Source organism: Eubalaena glacialis, chromosome 1, assembly GCF_028564815.1.
Source record: "Eubalaena glacialis isolate mEubGla1 chromosome 1, mEubGla1.1.hap2.+ XY, whole genome shotgun sequence".
In the NCBI taxonomy this organism is placed as follows: domain Eukaryota; kingdom Metazoa; phylum Chordata; class Mammalia; order Artiodactyla; family Balaenidae; genus Eubalaena; species Eubalaena glacialis.
Window position 1 is genome coordinate 30832643 of NC_083716.1, and position 21889 is coordinate 30854531.

General features: G+C 53.3%; 1 protein-coding gene across 1 annotated transcript; it reads left to right on the forward strand.

Moving 5' to 3' along the window:
• The first annotated feature begins 10993 nt into the window (after positions 1 to 10993).
• SFRP5 (secreted frizzled related protein 5) lies at positions 10994 to 16221 on the forward strand. Its single transcript, XM_061194696.1, has 3 exons — positions 10994 to 11547; positions 13506 to 13583; positions 15174 to 16221. Exons 1-3 carry the CDS (start codon positions 11025 to 11027, stop codon positions 15518 to 15520), a joined length of 948 nt encoding a protein of 315 aa, XP_061050679.1. The 5' UTR covers positions 10994 to 11024; the 3' UTR covers positions 15521 to 16221.
• Positions 16222 to 21889: the final 5668 nt, after the last annotated feature.

Below are 21889 nucleotides of genomic sequence, written 5' to 3' on the forward strand. Positions count from 1 at the left end.
GGGCTAAAAAGGCCTGAAAGTTTTCCTGGCCTTGGCATAATTCAGACTCGTGGGGCAGTGGAAAAGCGTGGAAGGTTGGGAGAGTCAGAGCTTTGTTCAATTCCAGCTCCATCGTTTACTGCCTGGATGACCTTGAGTAAGATACTTAACCTCTCTGAGCCTTAATTTCTTCACCTGTAAAATGAGGACTGACTGTGTGTGTCTCCCTCAGTTGCTGTACGGATGAAGCAAGATAACAGATGTGACTCCTAAACACCCTATAAAGATGACTTATCTTCACCAGGACCCAAGCAGTTCTCAACCACTGTCCTTAGGAGGATCTCACCTTAAACATGAACCCTGGGGAAGTCTTAAGATTAAAATCCTCATCAATAATATTACTAATAATAGCAATGGTGCTGGCATGGGTCAGACTCACTGAAGGGTGATTATGAAATCACAGATGGAGGGAGAGGCTGGCTGCCCTGCCTGTACTCAAAATATGTGCAGTAAAGTCAGATCCATCTGGAAGATTCCCAGCTGTGTGACCTTGGACAAGTTCCTCAATCACCTCTGACTTCTCATCTGTAAACAGGGATGATAATAACATCTACCTCTCAGCATTGTTGAGAGGTTTAAATGAGATGATAATGAACTTAGCACCATGCCTGGACATACAAATGTCTGCTAACACTGTTTATTAATCAGAGCCCTGAGCTAGGGGCTGGGGAAGGTAAGAAGGACAGGAAGCCAACTAACCACATCCCCAGGCAGAGGAGGCAGGCCGTGTGAAGCTTCCAGAAGGGAAAGAGTTCTCATTTTAGCCTCAAGGAGGTCCATGAGCCTTGGAGAGTGGCTGCAACCATGAATAGGAGGAGGGGTGGAAGTGGGGAGCGGGCACGGCCCCCTCCGAGGCCAGCATTTCTCATCTTGGTCCCCAGGCCACTGCATCAGAACCACCTGAGAGTGACATATGCTGAACTGGAATCTGCAGGTGGCCCAGCAATCTGAATGGGTATTTTAACCAGCTTCCAAGCTGATGGCCTCACACTGCAAATTTGGGAACGTCTCTCCCCTCCTGGCTGTGGGGTGTGTCCTGTGACAGCCCACGTCAGCCGGCTTAGTCAAGGTAGGTCCAGGAGGCCAGGGACAATCCACAGGCACAGGAAGTCAACCCCAAACCTCATCTGCCCATCATACTTCCAACCATTAGACAAAAACAAAAAACCATGGGGCATATGCAGGGGTGAGGAGTAACAAGTGGCACAATGCAGACACTGACTGATTTCAGGAGATGACCAATGAGGGTAGCCACCAACCAATCAGAACAGAGGTCTGACCAATCAGAACAGCCAAATAGGGCCCAGTCGGCTGCATGCACCCCCGGAGAGAGTTCATACTGGACAGGGGCCACTGTTGGGGACGGGAATGCTTGGTGGGTAGGGCTCTGGCCCACCGTAGCCCTTACCACACTCGACCCCGCTCATTTGTCTTATCTGCTGAGTTCCCACAAGCCACATTATTTGAAAACAGGATCGCCTTACTTTAAAAACACCACTGGTGAAAAGTGTTGATCCGTGAGTGCTTCTCCACAGGGGCTCTGCCGGCCTTTGCGGCAGGACAACTCTTGGTCGTGCAGGGCTGGGCTGGACGATGCAGGAATTTAGCATCCTTGGCCCCTGCCCAGTAAATGCCAGCAGCAGCCCCAGCGGTCCTGATGACCAAACCCAGGCAGGGGCGGCCTATCCATCCAGCTGAGAAGCACTTCTAGTCCAACTCCCCCTGCTTTACAGCTGAAACAATTGAGAGCCAAGACATCGAGTGACCATCCAAGGCCACAGCACAGCGGGTGAGTGGAGAACTGGAGAGCCAAAAGAAGTGGGCTGAGCCCAGGTCTCAGACAAACCTAACCGGGGCCTCAGTTTCCCAGAAGTGGGCAGGACGGAAGTAGGGGCCCCTTCCAGAGAGCCTTGTGTGGGCACCCATGCCCTGAACCGCTGCCAGCTGGAAGAAAAAGGACCAGGTAGCCCCACTAGAGCCGGAGCCCTCAGCGTCCGAGTACAGAAGACCCATTCTGGGGCCAGGCAAAGAAGCTGTGACCACCTCGGTGGCCCTCGGGGCAAGCCCCCAGCAGTTCCCAGGCCAAGGCCCCAGCTCCCTCACAGCAGAGGACAATTGCTCCATTGGCTAGAGCGGGGGAGAGGAGATTCACTGGCCGTGGCCCTGCCCGGCTTCTCCCCACCATTACCCTCTCCTTAATGAGGCCATTGTTTGCCCAGGGTTCCCCCAACAGCCGGCCCTCACCCCAACCACTCCTGCCCTGGGTTTCCCCTCCACAGCCTGCCCTCAAGGACCTCCTGGGGGCTTCCTGACTTCCTCCCTTGCACTTGGAACACAAAGGTCCCTGCGGCCTCTCTGACCTATAGTTCCCCTTACAGGGCCACTCACTTCCCTCTCCCAGCCTCTGGTTTTTAAATTAATCAAAGAGGCATGGACTGCCAATTGACTTCTGTTCAGCGTGAGAGGAGTTCCATCCTGAGAGTGTGTAATTCCAGTCAAAAGCAAAGAAATCTGCTCTTTTATTTATGGGCAAATGCACCATTCTATGTTGATTTGGGGAAACATGGCAAATAGCTTATGAAGCTTTAGTAGCTCCTTCCCAGACCCTGGGTGGTCAGGAACCAGCAGAATAGAGAATAGCTTTCAGCTGAAACATTTTATAAATCTGGGGTCCCAAGGGCCCCATGCAGCCACAGCCAGGGTTGAGAGAGTGGGGGCCATGCACCACCTACCTCCTGTGATTGCACAAAACTCTTTCAGCACTTACACTAAAGCAGTTTTACGCATCTTCAGGTACTTATTTAATCTTACCAACAAATCTACAAAAGGAAAGTCCCCATTTTGCAGATGGGGAAACTGAGGCACCGGGAGTTGTGTCTTACCCAAGTTCCCACATAAGCAGTAAAGGAAAAAGCCTAATCATAGGTGCCTTTGACTCTGCGTCCAGTGCTCATTCTCTTCTCTACCGAGAGGCTTTGGGGCACCTCTCCACCCCCCCAACTAGGAACCCACTCTAGTTGTGATTAGAAGATACTTGTGTGTTTGTTCATCGGCTGGCTGCCCCTCTAGACCTCATACTCCCTGAGGGCAGTGGCCCAGCCAACCAGGGCCAAACCTGCTGCAGCCTCATTACCTGAGTCCCACTGAAGTTTCTGCTCTGGCCCCAGGGCGCCCCCTCCCCTGCAAGGCAGTTTGGGTCAGTGCTAGACAGGGTAGAACTCCCTCCAGACATTCTCACATGCGGACAGGAATCCACAAGCCACAGGGGGAAATCCTGGGTTCAAGTCCTTGCTCTGCTTTTTGGCTGTGTGACTCTGGGCAAGTTACTAAACTTCTCTGAGTCTCAATTTTCTCATATTAAATGAGGATGATAATGCCTCCCTCACAGTGCTATTGGAATAATTAAATGAGGTAACGTATGGGAAAGCACAGAGCATTATGCCAGGCACCTAGGATGCCCTAAACAAGTGTTCAAGAGAGTAGGGGGAAGGAGGGAGCAGGGGAAGTCTACATGAGCTTAGGGGGCTTGTCCATCACCCCAAGTCCCTCAGCAAGCATCTCATGCTACTCAACTTACTCCACTCAGTCCTCATCAGCTCTCCCCACAGTCACCCTATAGCCCTCCTGATCTTCCCTGGGCCTCCCAAGAATTCCAACAGAGACCAAGAAAGGTTAAAGGAAGCTGGCTCCCAACTGAGCCCATCTGGCTCCAAAGACTCCTTTCTTCTGCCGCCTCCTTCCACCAAGCATTCATCTGTCCAGTCAGTCATTCACTCATGCAACATGTATTGTGCATCTACTACGTGACTGGCAGTATGCTAGGAGCCAGAGGAACTGAGATGGACAAGACAGGTCTTGCCTCTGTGGAACCCTCGGCCTACTGGGAAGCCAGAAATTGAAAAAAATCAACCTAGTGAGATGATGAGCAGGAGATGAGGGCTGCATAGGGAGGTCTGGGGTTCTACGAGGGCGCCCAGCCAGAAGGCCTGGCCTACCTGGAGCCTTGGGAGGAACTTTATGCTAAGAACAATCAGAGCAACTGAGGGTCTCGAGCTGAAGGGTGAGGCTACCATGTTTGCAGTTTGAGATGATTCGCTCCTGCAGAGTAGAAAACAAGACCAGAGGGCAGCCCCAAGCAGTGAGGAAGGACAGCACTGAGGAAGAGGAGCAGTGAGAAAGGGACAGCACAGGTGTATTTACGAGAAATTTAGGAGCAAGGAGCCACAGAATCTGGTGACAGTCTCTAAAGACCATTGTCATGCCAATGTTCAATAGTTTTAACTAACAATTATATAGAAAGCTCTCCTCTGGGCACCATTCTAAGCAATTTTTAAATGAACTCTAATCCTCCCAATAACCCTATAAGGCACTATTGTTATTATCCTCATTTTACAGATGAGGAAACTGAAGCACAGACAGGTTAAATAACTCGCCCAAGGTCAAGTAGCATTGATGAAATTAGAATCCAGTCTTGCTCCAGAGTTCGTGGTCTTTTTTTTCTTCTTCTTCCTCTTTTTTAAAAATATTTGGCCATGCCTACAGCATCCGGGATCTTAGTTCCCCAACCAGGGATCAAACCTGTGTCCCCTGCGGTGGAAGCGCGACATCTTAACCACTGGACTGCCAGAGAAGTCCCCAGAGTTTGTGGTCTTAACCCAAACATTTGGCTGCCTCTCTGATGTGCTTCTAGCTGGGCTGCCCCCAGCCACAGCTCGGGGCTCCCAGGTGTGCTGGGGGCCCAGAGAGAAGAGGAGAGCATTACTCAGCCTTCTCTCCATCCCAGCCCTGTCCAGAGACTACCAGCCGTGCCCACCCTCCACCCCACTTCCTTTTGTACTTCAGACAGTCATTCTTAGACTAGACCAAGACCCAGGCCCAAGACAAGACTGGCCTCTGCTTTTTTTGCAGAGCCACATGAGATCCAGGACAAATGGAGAGCCTGCTGGTGTCCAGGCTCATAGAAGGGAGGACTACGTCACCTCCTTGGCCACTCGATTCAGTGACAGTGAGCCCAGCCCCTCCAGGACCAGACCCCCACTGCCACCAGGGCACCCAGAGATCCTGAACAGGCCTTCTTGAACTGCTGCCCACAGCACAGGTTGTGCAGCGGGAAGGCTCGGCGCAGCTGGGGGCCTATGGGACAGATGTTGACTTTGCAATCGACAAAACTAAAATGCTGGAAAGTAAAGCAGTGCTGTAGGTGTGGTAGGAAGAGCACTGGACTGGAAGTCAGGAAGCTCAAGTTCTAGTTTCCTCTTATAGAAAGTGGTGGGGGATGGGAGGATGCTGGGGGACAATAGAAATGGGTCCCTGCTAGCACTAATAGTTCTCTTAACTTCACAGACCACGCACCCTGGGCTTATTGCTGAGCACTCAGCAGCAGCTGCTATGAAAACAGGTGTCCCAGCAGAGGAACACTGAGACTGTAAAAGGCAGATAATTCCAGGAGGCTCTGGAATAAGGACAAGATTCTTTCTCACCTCTTTGGGCATCCCAGCCCTCCAGGAGGCAGGCAAGCCTGTGCTGGCAGGACCTCCTCACAGCCAGGGATAGAAGAGGTCCCACCTCAAGCCAAGGCTCCTCACAGCCTCACCTCCATCATCATCCCAGCTCCCTTCCTTTTCATTAGCCTCAAGACAGCCCCATGGAGAATGCAGGGCAGAGACTGCATTCCTCCTCATGTCTGCAGATGAGTAAACTGAGACTCAGGGTGTGGGAAGGACTTGCTATTAAGTTGAAAACATACAACTCAGATCTTCAGAATCCAAGCATGGTGCACTCCCCACTGCTACACACTGCCTCTCCCAGAGGCTTTGTAGAGGCACGAATGGGGCAGATCTCTTGGCTCCTGGCTCTGTTATAGCTCTGATCGCAGAGCTACTGTACGCCAGGCACTCTGCCAGGTGCTTCTCTCATCCTTTATCTAGTAAATCTTCACTACCACCCAGTAAATAAACGTTACTAACCACATTTTACAAATGAATAAACACAGGTCTAAAGTTCAATAGACATATGTCCAAAGACACACAACTAGGATGTGGTCAGAATTCACCACCAGTCAGTCTGACTCAAAGCCCTGGCTCCTCCTGCTACACTTCACTGCCTTCGTGTGTCTACGTCCTCCACATGGGCTGGGACTGAGACTCTTACTCGTGTATGCCTGGCCCATAGCAGGCATTAGCTAAATGTTAGTTCATGGAATTATTTTTCCCAAGACTAAAGATTAAAAGGAACAAAGAAGGCTATTTCATACAGATAAAAATTACAATCCAACCAGAACATACAATAATCACAAAACTTTATGCTCCAGGGACTTCCCTGGTAGAGCAGTGGTTAAGAATCTGCCTGCCAATGCAGGGGACATGGGTTTGATCTCTGGTCCGAGAAGATCCCACATGCTGCAGAACAACTAAGTCCATGCACCACAACTACTGAAGCCCACACACCTAGAGCCTGTGCTCTGCAACAAGAGAAGCCACCGCAGTGAGAAGCCTGCGCACCGCAACAAAGCGTAGCCAAGTAGCCCCCGCTCACAGCAACTAGAGAAAGCCCGCGTGCAGCAACGAAGACCCAACGCAGCCAAAAATAAATAAATAAATAAATAATTTTTTTTAAAAAAAAAGAAACTTTATGCTCCTAACAACACAGCTTCAAAGTATATAAAGCAAAATTGAATCAAAAGAAAAAAAAAAAAAAGGAAAAATTAGCAAACCTCGCAAAGTAGATTTTATACACCTCTATCAGAAATGAACAGAGGAAGTAAGCCAGTTGTTCTTAAACTTTTTGGTCTCAGGACCTCTTTACAGCCTTAAAAATTATTGAGGTTTTAGATTAAATCAAAGAACTTTTGTTTATATAGATATCTACCATTTATATCAACATCTACAATGGTTAAAATGAAAACTGAGAAAAAATTTATATATTAATTCATTTCAAATAACCGTAATAACCCCATTATATGTCAACATAAATAACAAATTTTTGTGAAAAGTAATTACATTTTACAAAACAAAAAAATATAGTGAAAAAAAAAATTTAGTGAGAAGAGTGGCACTGTTTCACTTTTTTTTTTTAGGCTGCGTTGGATCTTCGTTGCTGCGCAGGCTTTCTCTAGTTGCGGTGCGCGGGCTTCTCACTGCAGTGGTTTCTCTTGCTGTGGAGCACAGGCTCTAGGCGCGTGGGCTTCAGTAGTTGTGGCACACGGGCTCAGTAGTTGTGGCTCACAGGCTCTAGAGTGCAGGCTCAGTAGTTGTGGCGCACGGACTTAGATGCTCCGCAGCATGTGGGATCTTCCTGGACCAGGGCTCGAACCCCTGTCTCCTGCACTGGCAGGTGGATTCTTAACCACTGTGCCACCAGGGAAGCCCTGTTTTACATTTTTGCAATCTCTTTCATGTCTAGTTTAATAGAAGACAGTCAGATTCTTATGTCTCCTGCATTCCATCTGTTGTTACATATTGTTCTGGTTGACATATATGGAGAAAATTTGGCTTTACAGAGAAACGTAATTGGAAAAGAGAGTATTTTAATAGCCTTTTTAGATATTATGGCTATCAAACTGATGCTACAAAAAAATTGACAGGTGACAATTCCTTAAATGTTGGTTGTAATGTAGAATCTGAATCCGCATCAATAAACTTTTCTTACTCAACAGAGTAAAATCCTTAAAATCCATTGGTCTATCTTGTACCTTGAGTGGATCTTCAAATTACGTACAATTTTGACCTTGTGGACTCCCTGAAAGGCACTTGGGGACCCTCAAGGGAACCCTGACCACAAGGAGAACCACTGAAGTAGGCACTAAAAAAGTAGAAAAATGTAGGATTGGATAACATAATTAGCAATTTTTTTTTTTTTTTTGGCCACACCGCATGGCTTGCGGGATCTTAGCATGGAGTCCTAACCACTGGACTGCCAGGGAATTCCCCATAAGTAGCAAGTTTAATCTAAGAGTTCTCTATGTAGAACTTTGCTCACAACAAACCACGAATACATATTTTGAACAAGTGGTTCCCTCCATCAGCTGGGGGAAACGTGTGCCTGGACAGACAGCAGACGCTCCAAGATGGACAGATGCCCAGCATGCCAGGTGTCCCACCCAGCTGCCTAGGCCCTGGGACAGCCTCATCAGAAAGGGATACGACATCAGAGCGCAGCTTCCTCCTTTCTCTGGCCACAGGGGGAGAGCGTCCCTGAACAGCTACCCCAGGGTGCAGCCCCCCACCTGGGTTCCTTTCCTGTGAAGGGCTTCCCTCCTCAATCTCATCATGGGCCCCATGTCAGGGCGCCTCGGGGGTCCCCAAGGCAGAGTTGCCGGGTAAAGCCTACCCATCCTCCTCTTCCAGGAAGTTTCTAGCCTGGCCCCTCTGCTCTTCGGAGCCCCTGGAACTGCCAGGTACAGACTCCCCCGGCTCTCAGACCATGTGTAGTTCTTACATAAGCAGCAGCAGGAACAATGCCTCACTCTGTCCAGGCCAGGCACTGGGATGCCAAGAACAGCACAGGAGACCAGCTACGCAGGGAGCCAGCACCTTGTACAACCATCTGGGAGCTCCAACACCCGCTGCCAGGGACCGAAACCACACCTCCCCTGGAGTGCAGAAGCCCTGCCAAGCGCAGAGGGGGTGGTGAGGGGTAGGCTGGAGTGCAGGGAACAGAACTGCTGCTCTGAGTCCCAAACCAGAGCCAGGGCCAAGGTGTCCGAGGGAGCTTCCAGAACACACACATTTATACCCTAAAGTCACACATCCCTTGGCAATCTAACATTCCTAGGTATCTACTATGTGCTGGCATTGTGCAGGAGGCTTTCTGTCCATGCACCATCTTGTTTGCCCCTCACAATAACTGCTGAGGCAGTTCTATTTTACAAACAAAGAAATGAAGGGTCAGAATGGCTAAGTATTTGCCCAAGGTCACTCAGAGAGTATACACTTGGATTTGAACCTGGCTCTTTCCGTCTGCAGAGTCCAGGCTCTTGCACCATTACTACACTGTCTGGCCCTGCAGGGAGTGGTCCTTCACCTTCTGAGTGGTCATCCCCAGAACCTCTTCAGACTGGGGTTGGGAGAAGGAGAAGGGGCAGGAAAGCTTGTTCTCCCCAGACCCAACTAGGTCATCCTGGACATCAAAAGAACATCCTGTCCCACCCTAGGGCTCTGTCTGCTTAATTTTCTTCTGCCTCCTCTGCCCTGCCTTGTGTCTTTTTCTCACAACTGGATCAGATGAAGCAGGGCCTATGTCTTTTGTATTTCTGTAGCCCCATCTGTGGGATACACACCTCGAGCCTTGCACACAGTAAGTGCTTCCTGTGTGTCTGCTGAATATTAACAGAAGTGATCCTTCACCCCTCTCCACTACCACTGCAAGGATAGATCCATGGGAAGATGGGAGCCTTGGAAACATTCAGGAGGATGGGGATGGGGAGGATGTTAGGGCAAGAGTGGAGGGGACAAGTGCCCCAGAACTCCTGCCCCCCATAGCACCCCAAACCCTCCTACAAGACTGCTCCCCAGGGTACCCTCCCCACCAAAGGCTGGGGGGTCAGTTCTCCAGCTAGGTTCTCAGGAAGGAGCCCCCCACCCCACCCCCAAGGCTCTTGTCCAAAGCTCCTCCCACAGGAAAGCCAATGGAAGGCAGGGTCCAGACAAGGAAAAGACCCCAAACATGGGGTTCCTGAAAGCTGCCTCCTCTCTGATGCCCCACTGGATATCCTCCTCAATTCCTTCCTTCTCTGGGCTCCCAGAGGAGGTACAGTCTCCTCCCTCAGCGTTTCCTACCCTAGGCTGGAATTTATCTTAGGGCAGAGTAGTTAAACCCTGGCCTTTGGAACCCAACACCTGGACTCAAATCATGGCTCCTTCACCTATTAGCAATGTAACCAAGGGCCAGTTACTTCACCTCTCTGAGCACCCCACCACCATAGTCATTAAGCCTGCAGACTCAGAATCCAGACCTCCTGGTCATATCTGGGCTCTGACTCTGGAATCAGACTTCCTGGGTTCAAGTCCTGGCACCAATCTTTACTTAACCTTTTTGTCTCAGTGCCTTTATCTGTAAAGTGAGGATAGTAATAGTATCTGCCCACTTTATAGCATTATTATGAGAATTAAATGAGGTAGTTTATGCAATATGCTCAGAACAGACTTGACACATAGGAAGCACCCAGTAAGTGTTAGCTATCATTGGAAATGGTTGATAAGGTTGTGAAGTGCTGTGCAGTGTCTGAAGCACTTAATAAGCGCTCACTAAATAGTAGGTATGATTATCTTTGTCCCAACTAAGCTGTGATGTCCTGGAGGTGGGTTCTGGATCATATCCCTCTCTGATTCCCCAGCAGTCAGCACGCTGCCCGGCACCAAGCAGGAGCTCAATAAATGCGTGAGGACTGGGAGTGAAGAACTTGCCTGCCTGGACCAGGAGGGTGTGGGAAGCCAGGAGCCTCCTGCCGAGAGAAGGGAGAACCGAGGTGTCAGGGAAGAGAAAACAGAGCAAAGTGGTAAGGGCCGAGACGGAGAGATAACCAAGTGAAGTGAGTGAGAAAAGGAACAGGAGAGGCTGTGCCGGAGAGAGATAAGGAGGAAGGATGGAGAAGGCGAGGGGCGAGGAAAAAGCCTAGGGAAGTGAGGGAGCCCCAGGGAGAGGCGCAAGGCGAGGCTGGGTCAGTGGCAGGGGAGTGGGCGAGCGGGAGAGGGGCGCACGAGCCGGCGCTGAGCGGGACGCGCAGGCCCCGGGGCAGGAGGGGCAGGAGGGGCAGGAGGGGCAGGAGGGGCAGGAGGGGCAGGAGGGGCAGGGGGGGCGCCACCCTGCCTCCCCGCCTTGGGGCGGGGGCCGAGCGGCCGGAGATTGGCTGGGGCGCGCGGCGAGGCCGGGGCTGGAGCTTCAAGGTGGGAGGCGCCAGGATCACTCTGTGCGCGCGGGCGCGGGACGAGGCTGCCACCCACTTGGGCGACCTCAGCGGCAGGGGAGCATCGGGGACCTGCGCAGCCATGCGGGCGGCGGCGGGGGGCGCGCGGGCGGCCGCGCTGGCGCTGCTGCTGGGGGCGCTGCACGGGGCGCCGGGGCGCGGCGAAGAGTACGACTACTACGGCTGGCAGACCGAGCCGCTGCACGGGCGCTCGTACTCCAAGCCGCCCCAGTGCCTCGACATCCCCGCCGACCTGCCGCTCTGCCACACCGTGGGCTACAAGCGCATGCGGCTGCCCAACCTGCTGGAGCACGAGAGCCTGGCCGAGGTGAAGCAGCAGGCGAGCAGCTGGCTGCCGCTGCTGGCCAAGCGCTGCCACTCGGACACGCAGGTCTTCCTCTGCTCGCTCTTCGCGCCCGTCTGCCTCGACCGGCCCATCTACCCTTGCCGCTCGCTGTGCGAGGCCGTGCGCGCCGGCTGTGCGCCGCTCATGGAGGCCTATGGCTTTCCCTGGCCCGAGATGCTGCACTGCCACAAGTTCCCCCTGGACAACGACCTCTGCATCGCTGTGCAGTTCGGGCACTTGCCCGCCACCGCGCCTCCAGGTAGCGCTGCCGCCGCCGCCGCCGCCTCCCTACCCCCAACCCCCAGCGCCCCGCGCGCTCCGACGGGATAGATGCCGCTCCCCCAACCCCTTAGCACAGCTCTTCAAGCCCCCAGAGGTGCCACACACACGTCTTTGCTCAGCCCTGCATGTCGCCCCGAAGCCTACCAGCCTTCCCACCTGCGGCTGTGGACATTCCCACTGGTTCTCCCCCATTCCAACTCCGTTCCTGAAAGCTCCCCCACTTCCCTCGCAGCTCCCACCTTCCCAAGCTTCTGGAATCCCTGGGGGAGCCCAATGCTATCCCCCCATCCTGAGGCCTCCAATAAATGCCTTATCACCTCTCTCAGCCCACAAATGCCCAGGATTGCTAAGCACACTCTGGGCTATGATTTCCACCCTGTCCCCATCTTCTGTACCTGGGAACCCTAAATTCTCCCACTCTTTCCCCAGTCCCCCAGGTTGGGAGACCTTTGGGTAAGGCTCAGTGCAGAAGAGTGAGCAGATTGCCAGGCTCGGCCCCTGACAAGGAGCCCTTGGGCAAGTTGCTCAACTTTGAGCCTTGGTTTCCTCATCTGTAAAATAGGAAGCAATCCCAGGTTCCCAAAATTTATGAGATCCTAAGTGCCACCTCCCACCCACCGCCCCCAATCCCATTACCCCTAATTCCTCTCTGGTCTCAGCCTCCCCTTCACTGTGCACCCCCTCACCCTTCCCCCCACTGTCTGCCAAACTCCTTCCAGGCAGAGTAAGCCCAGGCTGGGCACCAGACAGGAGGATAAACAATGGCACCAAGCAGGGCAGCTTTGCCTGGGTGGCTAATACCCAGAATCTAGGGAGCCCCTGGCTCTGGGACTCTCCCAAGGGGCAGCACCACTCCCCCATTTTCCATTTGACCCGGCCCCCCAGAAACAACTGGACTCCACCACACCCCACCCACCCCTCAAAGCTAACCTCACCCATGCAGTCCCCAGTCCTACACACCCACACAGGACCTGAGAGTTGCGGCTGGGTGGGGGTCCTGTGACCAAAGAGTGTTGAGAGAAGAGAAACCCCCTATTCTCAGGTTAGTAATGGGACCAGGAAGCAGGGGAGAAAGACCCAGCTCAAGCAGAGACAGCATAGTCCCCAGCAGGGATCCTAGCATGGCTCCTTTATTCTGGTTTTCTTGGAGCCCGAACATTAACAGCCTGGAAAGCAGGGAAATCCCAGGCTTGGATTCCCACCTGGCTCTACCCTCCCACTCTCACCCGCTTTGGGCCCCTCTCTCCCCCATGATGGGGCACCCACCAGGAGGCAGAGACAGAGAGCGAGGTCAGGTGCTGTGTGGTAGGACCAGAGGCAGCCCGAGGTATCTGTGTGGCCAACAGACAAAACTGAGAATATTTCATACAAAAAGAGTTTTGGCTTCCCTTGAAAAATCGGAAGTTCTGGTAATGCTAAACTGGGTGCTCCTCAGTTTACCTCAGTCCCTGCCCTGCCGGCGTCACTCATTTACCCACCTGTCTGGAGCCTGGGTTCCTAGAAAGACCCCGCAAACATCCCCACCCTAGCACTAGTCTAGGAGTCACAAATCCTGAGTTCTAAGCTCAGTTCTCACTAGCTTTGTAGACTTGGGTAGCCACTCTGGACCTCGGTTTCCTTTTCTTTAAAAGAGGAATAATGATACCTACTTCATAGGCTGAGGACTAAATGAGACAAAATTTAGAAAAAAAAAGTGCACATCATGGTCACAGCTGCCAGGGTCATGGGGCAATTGTGCCCACCTGGTCAGTTTTGTCCCTTCACGACCTTTTGAACTTCACAGCCACTCAGTGAGCATTATCATTATCATCATCCTGTTTTCTGATGAGGAAGTGGAGGCTTGGCAGGGGGAGGTGGCTGGTCAGTGGGGGAGCCTGAACCCTAAGTGGCTTATGGACTCTGATCCCCTCTCCCCACCCCTGCTTCTCTCTTCAGTGACCAAGATCTGCGCCCAGTGTGAGATGGAGCACAGCGCTGATGGCCTCATGGAGCAGATGTGTTCCAGCGACTTCGGTGAGTGTAGAGCCCACGTGGCCACTGCCCTCCCCCCAGAGAAATGTACCTCTTTTTTGCAGGTCATCCCAGGGACTTCAAAAGCCCCTCAAGGCCATGGTCCATCCCTGGCCAGGGCTCCGGCAGCCCTCCCTTGACACTGTCTACAGAGGGGCCTCCAGGGCTGGATTCTCTTTAGGGGAAGAAGGCTTGGCCCAGAGATGGATGGGGGCAGCAGAGGGGAGAGATGGGCTCCAGGATGGAAGTGCAGCCCCCTCGTCCCTGGGCACCTCTGCCTAGTACCTGATGCACCTCTGGCCAGGGGAGCTGTGGTCACCCATCCCACAGCTTCATCCTGGAGCCTCCCCATTCCTGGGGCAGACAGGACTTGGCTCCTGTGCGGACCACGCAGCCCAGCATGTGGTCTTGGCCAGGTCGGCTCCCCTTTTGTGTCTTAGCCTCCTCTGTCTATGAAAAGGAGAAAGCAATGAAATCCTTCCTGCAGCAGGTCTTTGATGTCATCAGTCTGTTTGGAAAGAGGACACTACTACTGCAAGGTGTGTGCGTGTCCGAGAGAGAAAGAGGGGGTGGGGGAGAAGGAAAGAGATTTTATAACACTGTCCTTCCCTGGGCGGCCAAAGTTATTCTCTGGCTTCTCCCTGGCTGCTCCCAGAGATGGGGACCCAGAGGCCTGCAGAAGGAGGACGCTGGCCTAAGTGACCGCCGCCTACTCCATTAGGCTCTCTGGCCTTCAACCACCTCCTCCACTACCCCACACACTCACACTCCCACACACACCACAGACATTCTCTCACACACAAAAACACACAGCACCACACTCCACACTCCCACCCACACTACACAGTCGCACACAGATTACAGCGGTGGGTTCGCTCAGCAAGAGCTGGTTGTATGCGGCGCTTCCCAACCCTGCGCTCCGTGACTCAGTGGGTCACGGTGGGAGTGCTTACCCATGGAAATCAGCACATGCGACAGAGAAGGGCCCCCCGCCCAGAGCTGGCTGTCTAGCATTTAGACCCACCACTGCTCCAAACACCACCCCCTGCTCCAAGCACCACCCCCTGCAACACACACACACACACACACACACACACACACACACACACACACGCAGCCAGAAATCCCGTTTGGAAGCATCCCCAGAGATCATGAAATCCAGCCTTCCTCCATCACAAGGACCACCCCTCCACCAAACCCTCCCTCCAACTGGTCAGCTCCACCCCTAATATTTCCCTTCCCCGGGGAGCCCACACCCAGCTCCACTCGCCACGGAGAGCTCTCCACCCTGCACCTGGTGTCATGGAAAGGCACAGGCCAGACCTCAGTTCAACCCAGGCTCTAGAATTCAGGCACATCACCACCTCTCCAAACCTCATTTCCCCACCATACCTCAAGGATGAAACATGATAATGCCCGTGCGAGTCCAGCACATGATGGGAGCTTCATAAATATTAGCATGTACACGCAGAAGCTCCATCTCTCCAAGCCCCAGGCCTGGAGCTTCAGGCAGAGCACCAAGCATGGGGCCACCAGCGTCCTGAGCAAACGTGACGGTTCTCAGGCCATCCCTCTGTCCACCCCGACACACAGTGGTCAAAATGCGCATCAGAGAGATCAAGATAGAGAACGCGGACCGGAAGCTGATTGGAGCCCAGAAAAAGAAGAAGCTGCTCAAGCCGGGCCCCCTGAAGCGCAAGGACACCAAGAGGCTGGTGCTGCACATGAAGAACGGCGCTGGCTGCCCCTGCCCGCAGCTGGAGAGCCTGGCCGGCAGCTTCCTGGTCATGGGCCGCAAAGTGGACGGACAGCTGCTGCTCATGGCCGTCTACCGCTGGGACAAGAAGAACAAGGAGATGAAGTTCGCGGTCAAGTTCATGTTCTCCTACCCCTGCTCGCTCTACTACCCCTTCTTCTATGGGGCCGCGGAGCCCCACTGAAGGGCACTCCTCCCTGCCCCACCCAGCCAGCTGTGCCTTGTCTTCTGTCTCCACCCCTGGGGCACACTCTCTCCTCCTGCCCACCTGGCCTCCCCCTACTCCCAGGCTGACCCAGCCCCTGCCGGAGGGTGGTTCATGCAGAGCTGCTACCAGCACAGGCACTAAGGGATGGACATGGAGCCAGGCTGTCCTTGACCGAGGGGTTCTGGGGTCCTTGAAGGTTTCCTCCCATAGGAGCAGAGGTTTCTCAGTTGGGAGAAAGTAGGCAGAGAGAAGAGAGAGCTCTAAGCAGCCTGAGGAGGTGGTTTCCAGAATAGCCGGTGGTGTCAGCTCCCCTCTGTTGGCGGTGGGGCCTCGCCTGGGAGAGGGAAGTCTTGGTATTAGGCTGAGCTACTTGAGGGACAGTTCTTGGCCCCCAGGGCCCCTTCACGTGTCCTCATTGTAGCCCCCCCGAAAGGAAAGGGTCACAGTGCCCTCCAGCCACGCCTCCCCACCTTCCCAGTCTCTGCCCATTTCCCTTCCCGCTGGGCCGGAGAGCAGCCCAGCCCAGCCCCGCTCCCAGACGCTCACTCCTCAGCCTCCGCGTGTCCCTTTTATCCTGATGACTGCTCCTGCTGCGAGGCCATAGATACTAGACTGATGCAGGTAGGGTTTGGTTTTCTATTTTTTTTTAAGTTTTTAATTAAATCAAAGAAAACAAACTGGTTTTAACCAGGTGATTTCTTTATCAGCTGGTTCCTCGGTGGGGTGTTCAGAAAGGACTTCGCGAAAGAGGCCTTTTTGTAACCCACGGACTGTCCACACAGACATACTTGGAATGCCTAAAAAGAGCAATTCCCATGTTTTCGCAGGATCCCCCGAGAACACATAGAGAGGGTCACCCTTCTCATCCTCACGACGAGACTAACTCAGCAATGGAAATGACTGTCCTTTTGTCTCAGAGGAAGGACAGAGACGCCAAGTTCCCCAGCCTTCTCCCACCATCAGAAGGCTCCCACAGTCCTGCAGCATCTCCCTGACATGGGCAGTGCCTGCTCTGAGGAGCCCCCAAAGGGCCGCGCCACAGGGAACTACTCTGAAGAGCCAGAGGCCTAAATGTGTCACTCCTACCCCTAGTGCTCAAACACCCCTGGGCACTGGACATGTAGGAGATGACGGTGTGGACAGGTGCTACTCCAAGCTGGTCCCTGGACCAGAGCATCAGTATCACCTCAGAGCTGGTGAGAACCACAGAAGCTCAGGCCCCACCCCAGACCTGCATTTTAATACATAAACCTTCGAATCATCTAGGGAGCTTTTACAAAGTACTGGGCTCTACTCTAAATCAATTAAATCTGAACCTCTGGAGGGTGGTCCAAAATCAGCATTTCTAGATGCCCACTGGTGCGGTGTGCAGCCAGGGCTGAGAACCTCCATCCGGATAAGCCAACAGCTAAGGCAGGAGGGCGAGGGGCTGAGGTTACCTCAGGCTGGAAGGGTCCTGGTCCTGCATGCGGGGAGGGGACCAGCTATAATGCCTCAGGGGGCTTCTTCAGCGAGCTCAGTGCAGATGGAGGCTGCTACCTTGAGCTGGACGGGGCAGCGAGGGGAGAAGGCTTGAAACGGAGGCGACAGGCTGCTGTCAGTTAACACGTCCAGAATTTGGGAGGGGTGGTGCCTGTAAAGAGTCCTGAGGGGACCGTCAGCAGATGCTGAGGGACAGGGCAGACGTACCCAGAGCAGGGGGCTGGGGACACCCCCAGGAGGCTTTCCTCACCAACTGGGGTACAGCTGGGATGCCGAGTCCAGTCAAGGCCTGCTGATCCTCCAAAACAATGGAGCCACGTTCTCTTGAGGTGAGGAAAACCCTGGCTTGCTTCCGCAGCTCTCAGAGGAGCACGCTGCCACAGAGAAACAAGGGGCCAGTGTGGGCTAACAGGTGGTCTGACAGCCTGCCCATAAATCACCTCCCTGGCAGTCAGGTGCCCCACACAGGTCAGGGGCGGCCAAGGCCTGCTTGTTTCTCCTCACCTCTGAGGAAGCCGCTGCCTCCCACCCTCGCCCAAAGCCTGCCCAGCCCACCTGGCTCCCTGAAACCGCCCCTTGTCTCCCAGCCTCCTACCCTGACCAAATATTTACGAGCACTTCTAGGGTCAACCAGGACCAGGGATTATTTCTTCACTGAATACACAGGACTCAGGCTGCTTCTGGCCGGAGCACAATACTGACCTCTGTCAGGTGCTGGCAGCCCATGAGAGGGAGCGGGCGGGGAGGGGCTCCCTTAGCCCATCCTGCGAGGCCCCAGCAAGGCGCTCCTCACCCACCGCCACAAAGGGATCAGGCCCTGCTCTGCACCTTGGCTCTGTCCCCAGCACCTGCCGTCAGAGCCCCCGGCAGTCCCTTCCCTGGGACCAAAGACCAGGGAGGCCCTGCAAGGCCTGAGTGCTCCCTGCATTCAGTTCAGTCACAGAACACTCCCTCCTGGCCAGCCTGAGACAGGCGGCTGGTGTTGCCCAGCGAGCATCTGCGCTGCGCATCAGTGAATGATGGCACCTGACTGCGTGGAGCAGAAACCTCCAGAAACAGCGGGGCTTCCCCACTCAAGAGGTCTGGAGGTGGGAGGTCCATGTCCCAGGCTCATTCTGCCTTCCTGCTCTGCCAGGGGGTGGTGCCTCCTTCTCCCAACTTCTCAGCCACATTCCAGGGAGCAAGGTGGGAAAGGGCTAAGAGCAAAAGCAGCGCGTCAGCTGCCTCTGGCCCTTTTGATCAGGAAAACAGTAATTTCCCAACAAGTCCCACCTGGTAGATTTCCACTTCTCGCTCACCAGCCAGAACTAAGTCACATGGCCAGTCCTAGTTGCAAGGGAGCAGAGGAAGTGTTTCAGCTGGGTACAAATGAGAGTTCTGATAGAGAACAGAAGGGATTTGTGGTAGGCCCATGACACTCAGGATCGGGTGAGAAGAGGCCAGTTCTGGGTTCCAATGCTGTGACTTAATGACCATGTGACATTGGGGACATGTCCTAGCTGGAAAATGGAGTGATCATGTCTACTTCACAGGGTGGCTGAGTGTTAAGCAGGGAAATGTATGAAAAATACCTGGAAACAATGCCCAGCATTTAGAAGATGCTCATTAAATTGTAATTTGTATTTTTATTAACCAAAGGCCTTGACCTAGCACAGTGCCTGCACAAAATAAGTGCTTATTAAATTCCTAATTGATTTGTTAATCAACTAAGAAATGCTACTGGCAGGAAGGCAAGGAAAAGACAGGAACATCTTATCTAAAGGCCACAATTGTTACTTCCAGAAGAGGGAGAGAATTCACATTTGTGGTTTTGCATCAGAAAATACATCCCCAGGTAGTATGTAGGGCAATAAAAGAGAGAAGACATATAATACTATAGTAGCATTCAGTATATATCAAGCCCATTAATATATAAATATTCAAGCACTTTGGCATTTTAATTTAAGCCTCCTAAGGTAGGTACTATTATTATGCCCATTTTAATGGTGAGGAGACTGAGGTTCAGAAAGGTTAATGAACTCGTTGAAGGACATACAGCTGTACTTACCGGTGTGGTTAGGATTTGACCCCATGCTCTTAACCCCTGTACTACTGCCTGCAGGGGGCAAAGCCGAGGACAGGTGGGCAGGATTGTGTACAAGCAGCCACGCATCTGCTACCCTGCCTCACAGGAAGATTTCTGGGGACCCTGCTCAGATCTCACTCCAAGGGCCCTGAGAGCAGCAGAAGAGCCATCCTTGAACCACGGCTTTTCTCCCGAATCCCAGGGCAGCCCACCCCTTCGCCCCTCCTCCTCTCTCAGCCCCATCAGCATCCAGCCTCTCGGGTCCCACAAAGGAAGCTCACATCCCACAACTGTTTAGTCGGCTGTAATCCTGGCTAAAGTTCACTCCTTGGGAAATCCAACGTGGGGGGTGGTTGCTGCTGGAATGTGTGTGGCTGGGACCCAGTGTCCCAGCCCAGACAGCAGGCTCTGCTGGGGCCAGGGGAATCCAGAACCTCCAGCCCCAAGCTGTGCCAGAGAATGGAATGTGCTACTCTAGGGTGTTGAAACAGACCCAGCCAAGGAGATGGGGCGGTGCTGGGAGCTGGGGGAGCTCCTGCCACAAGGCTGCCTCTGTTCCCCTGGAGGCTGAGCCCACTTCACTAGGGCTGGTGGTGGGCAGGCCCTCCTGTTAGCTCAATGGCTCAGAACCTCCTGGAGCTAGTGGGAACAAGGCAGAACAGAAGGGAGGTAACAGCCAGGACTGCTATGGTGACCAGTTTCTCTGAGGCATCGACAAGCACCTGTGGCACGGTTCACATTGCAGCTCCATGGCTTACTAGCTGTGTGACCTGGGGCAGGTTACTTAACCTCCCTGGGCCTCCACTTACTCATCGGTGAAATGGAGTTAATAATAGAACCTAGCTTTGGGGACTGTCACGAGGTTTAAATGAGATGACACACTCAGCATACTGCCCAGTACAAGTGCTCAATAAACGTAGGTATTATGATCTTAGAGCCACCAGCTGCAGGATAGATGCTGGAGCCAGGGCCTCGAAGGTTCCATGGAGACAAAGGGACGAAAATGGCACTTCATTTGGCTTCAGCTCTGAGAGCCAGGTGACCAACGACCTCAAATCCCGAAGACCCCACAAACCACGGCCAGTTCAAGGTCTGCCAAGGCTCACTGGAGGCTGCTCCCCACCACTAGCAACCCATGAAAAGATGGCCAGAACCCTCAACCCAAGCCAGGCTGTGGGAGCTGGCCATCCATCCAGGTCTGCCCAGCAGGTCCCAGGGCTGTCGCAGACCTGGCTACTGTCCCCTCACTGGGTCCCTGAGAACAAACTGGGAAGCATCTTTTAAACCAGGCATCCAATTCTACAATGGACAATCTGCTTTCCAGGCCATCCCACCTTTGGTCCTCTCCAGGCTGTGGACCCCAGGCAGTGGGAAGGCACAATCCACTCCTAGTAAAACCCTCCACGGCTCCATTTTCCCAGTGGCACCTGCACTTTGAAGATGTCCATCACTGGCCTGCTCTGAGGCCCTCACACGCACCTCAAGGGGACAAGGAGGTGGCTTTCCTTCTATGAGGCCACTGACCCCAGATGATGAAAACCATGTTTCTCACACCCTGAATCCCATGTCCTGAAAGCTACTCGTGCTATAGTCTGTATTTCACCATTAGACATTGTTTTCATTTTCCCAACATAAAATATTGACTCTGCTTTTTCAAACTATACTCTGGCTTCATTCTTTCCTGAAAATAATCTATGATTATTCTCTAGTTTAAAAAAAAATTGCTGTTCTAAGCCATGCAGGGCAGAGTTGTTTTGATATTCCTAAAGACGGCCAGAATGAGAGAAATGAGTTAGTGTTTATTGAGCATTTACTATGTGCCAGGCACCTCGCTTCCCACCTGGAGTGGACTATCTCATTTAATCCTCACAGCAGCCACACGAGATAGAAATCAGTATCTACCCACTTTACAGATGACGAAAGCAGCACAGAAAGGCTTGGGGGCAAGGCCCCTGCAGCAACTCCAGTGTGGCTGCAGCCAATGGTAGAACAGGGCCAAGTGTGGAGCCGGTCCATCGCAGCACCCGCCTCTACTGTCACCGGGATGCTCTCTGGCTAGTGCAGGCTGCTCCTGCTCTAAGGGAAGTCCCTTCTGGTTCCATCCTCCCATGCTGTGGGGAACCCGCATCTTCAAATGGGTATGGTGTGGCTCCCACAGTGAGGGGCTGGACTGGATTATCTCTGAGCATCCCTCCAACTGACCTACTATGACATACGCCCTCCATGAGAAGAACCGCCTTCCTGGGCCCGTGCTACCACTGCTGTCCCCTTTTGCTCAAAGGCCCTATTTTCCACTCCTCCAGCATCTTTACTGTTCCTCTGGACTACCAGGCTACTGAGGTCGCTTTGGTACTTTTATTTGCCACTTTGGTACTTTTTAAAGTGAACATGCTCTTCTGTAAAAACTGCTAGGACAAGGTTCTGGCTGCTTCCCTGTCTCTTGGGGCCCCCTGCTGGGGCTCCCTCGTACTAGGGGAAGTTACCAGACCGAGGCCTCAGTGTGCTGTGAGGACCCCTCAGGCACCGCAGTCTGAGTTGCACGTGCATGGGGTCATGAGGATGTGGCTGCAACCTGACCTCGACTCCAAGGCAGAGTCTCTCCACCCGCCTTTACTGCCTCAGGCCCAAGGTCTTGAGGACACCGCGCAAGTCCAGCTGTCTGTGGTCTGCAAAGTGCCATGCCAAGCCTTTTGCAGCCACTGCTTAACTTCCCTGGGCCTCAATTTCCTCCCCTGTAAAATGGGAAGAAAAAGTGCCTACCTCTTAGGGCCGTCTTGAGGATTAAATGAAATAATGTG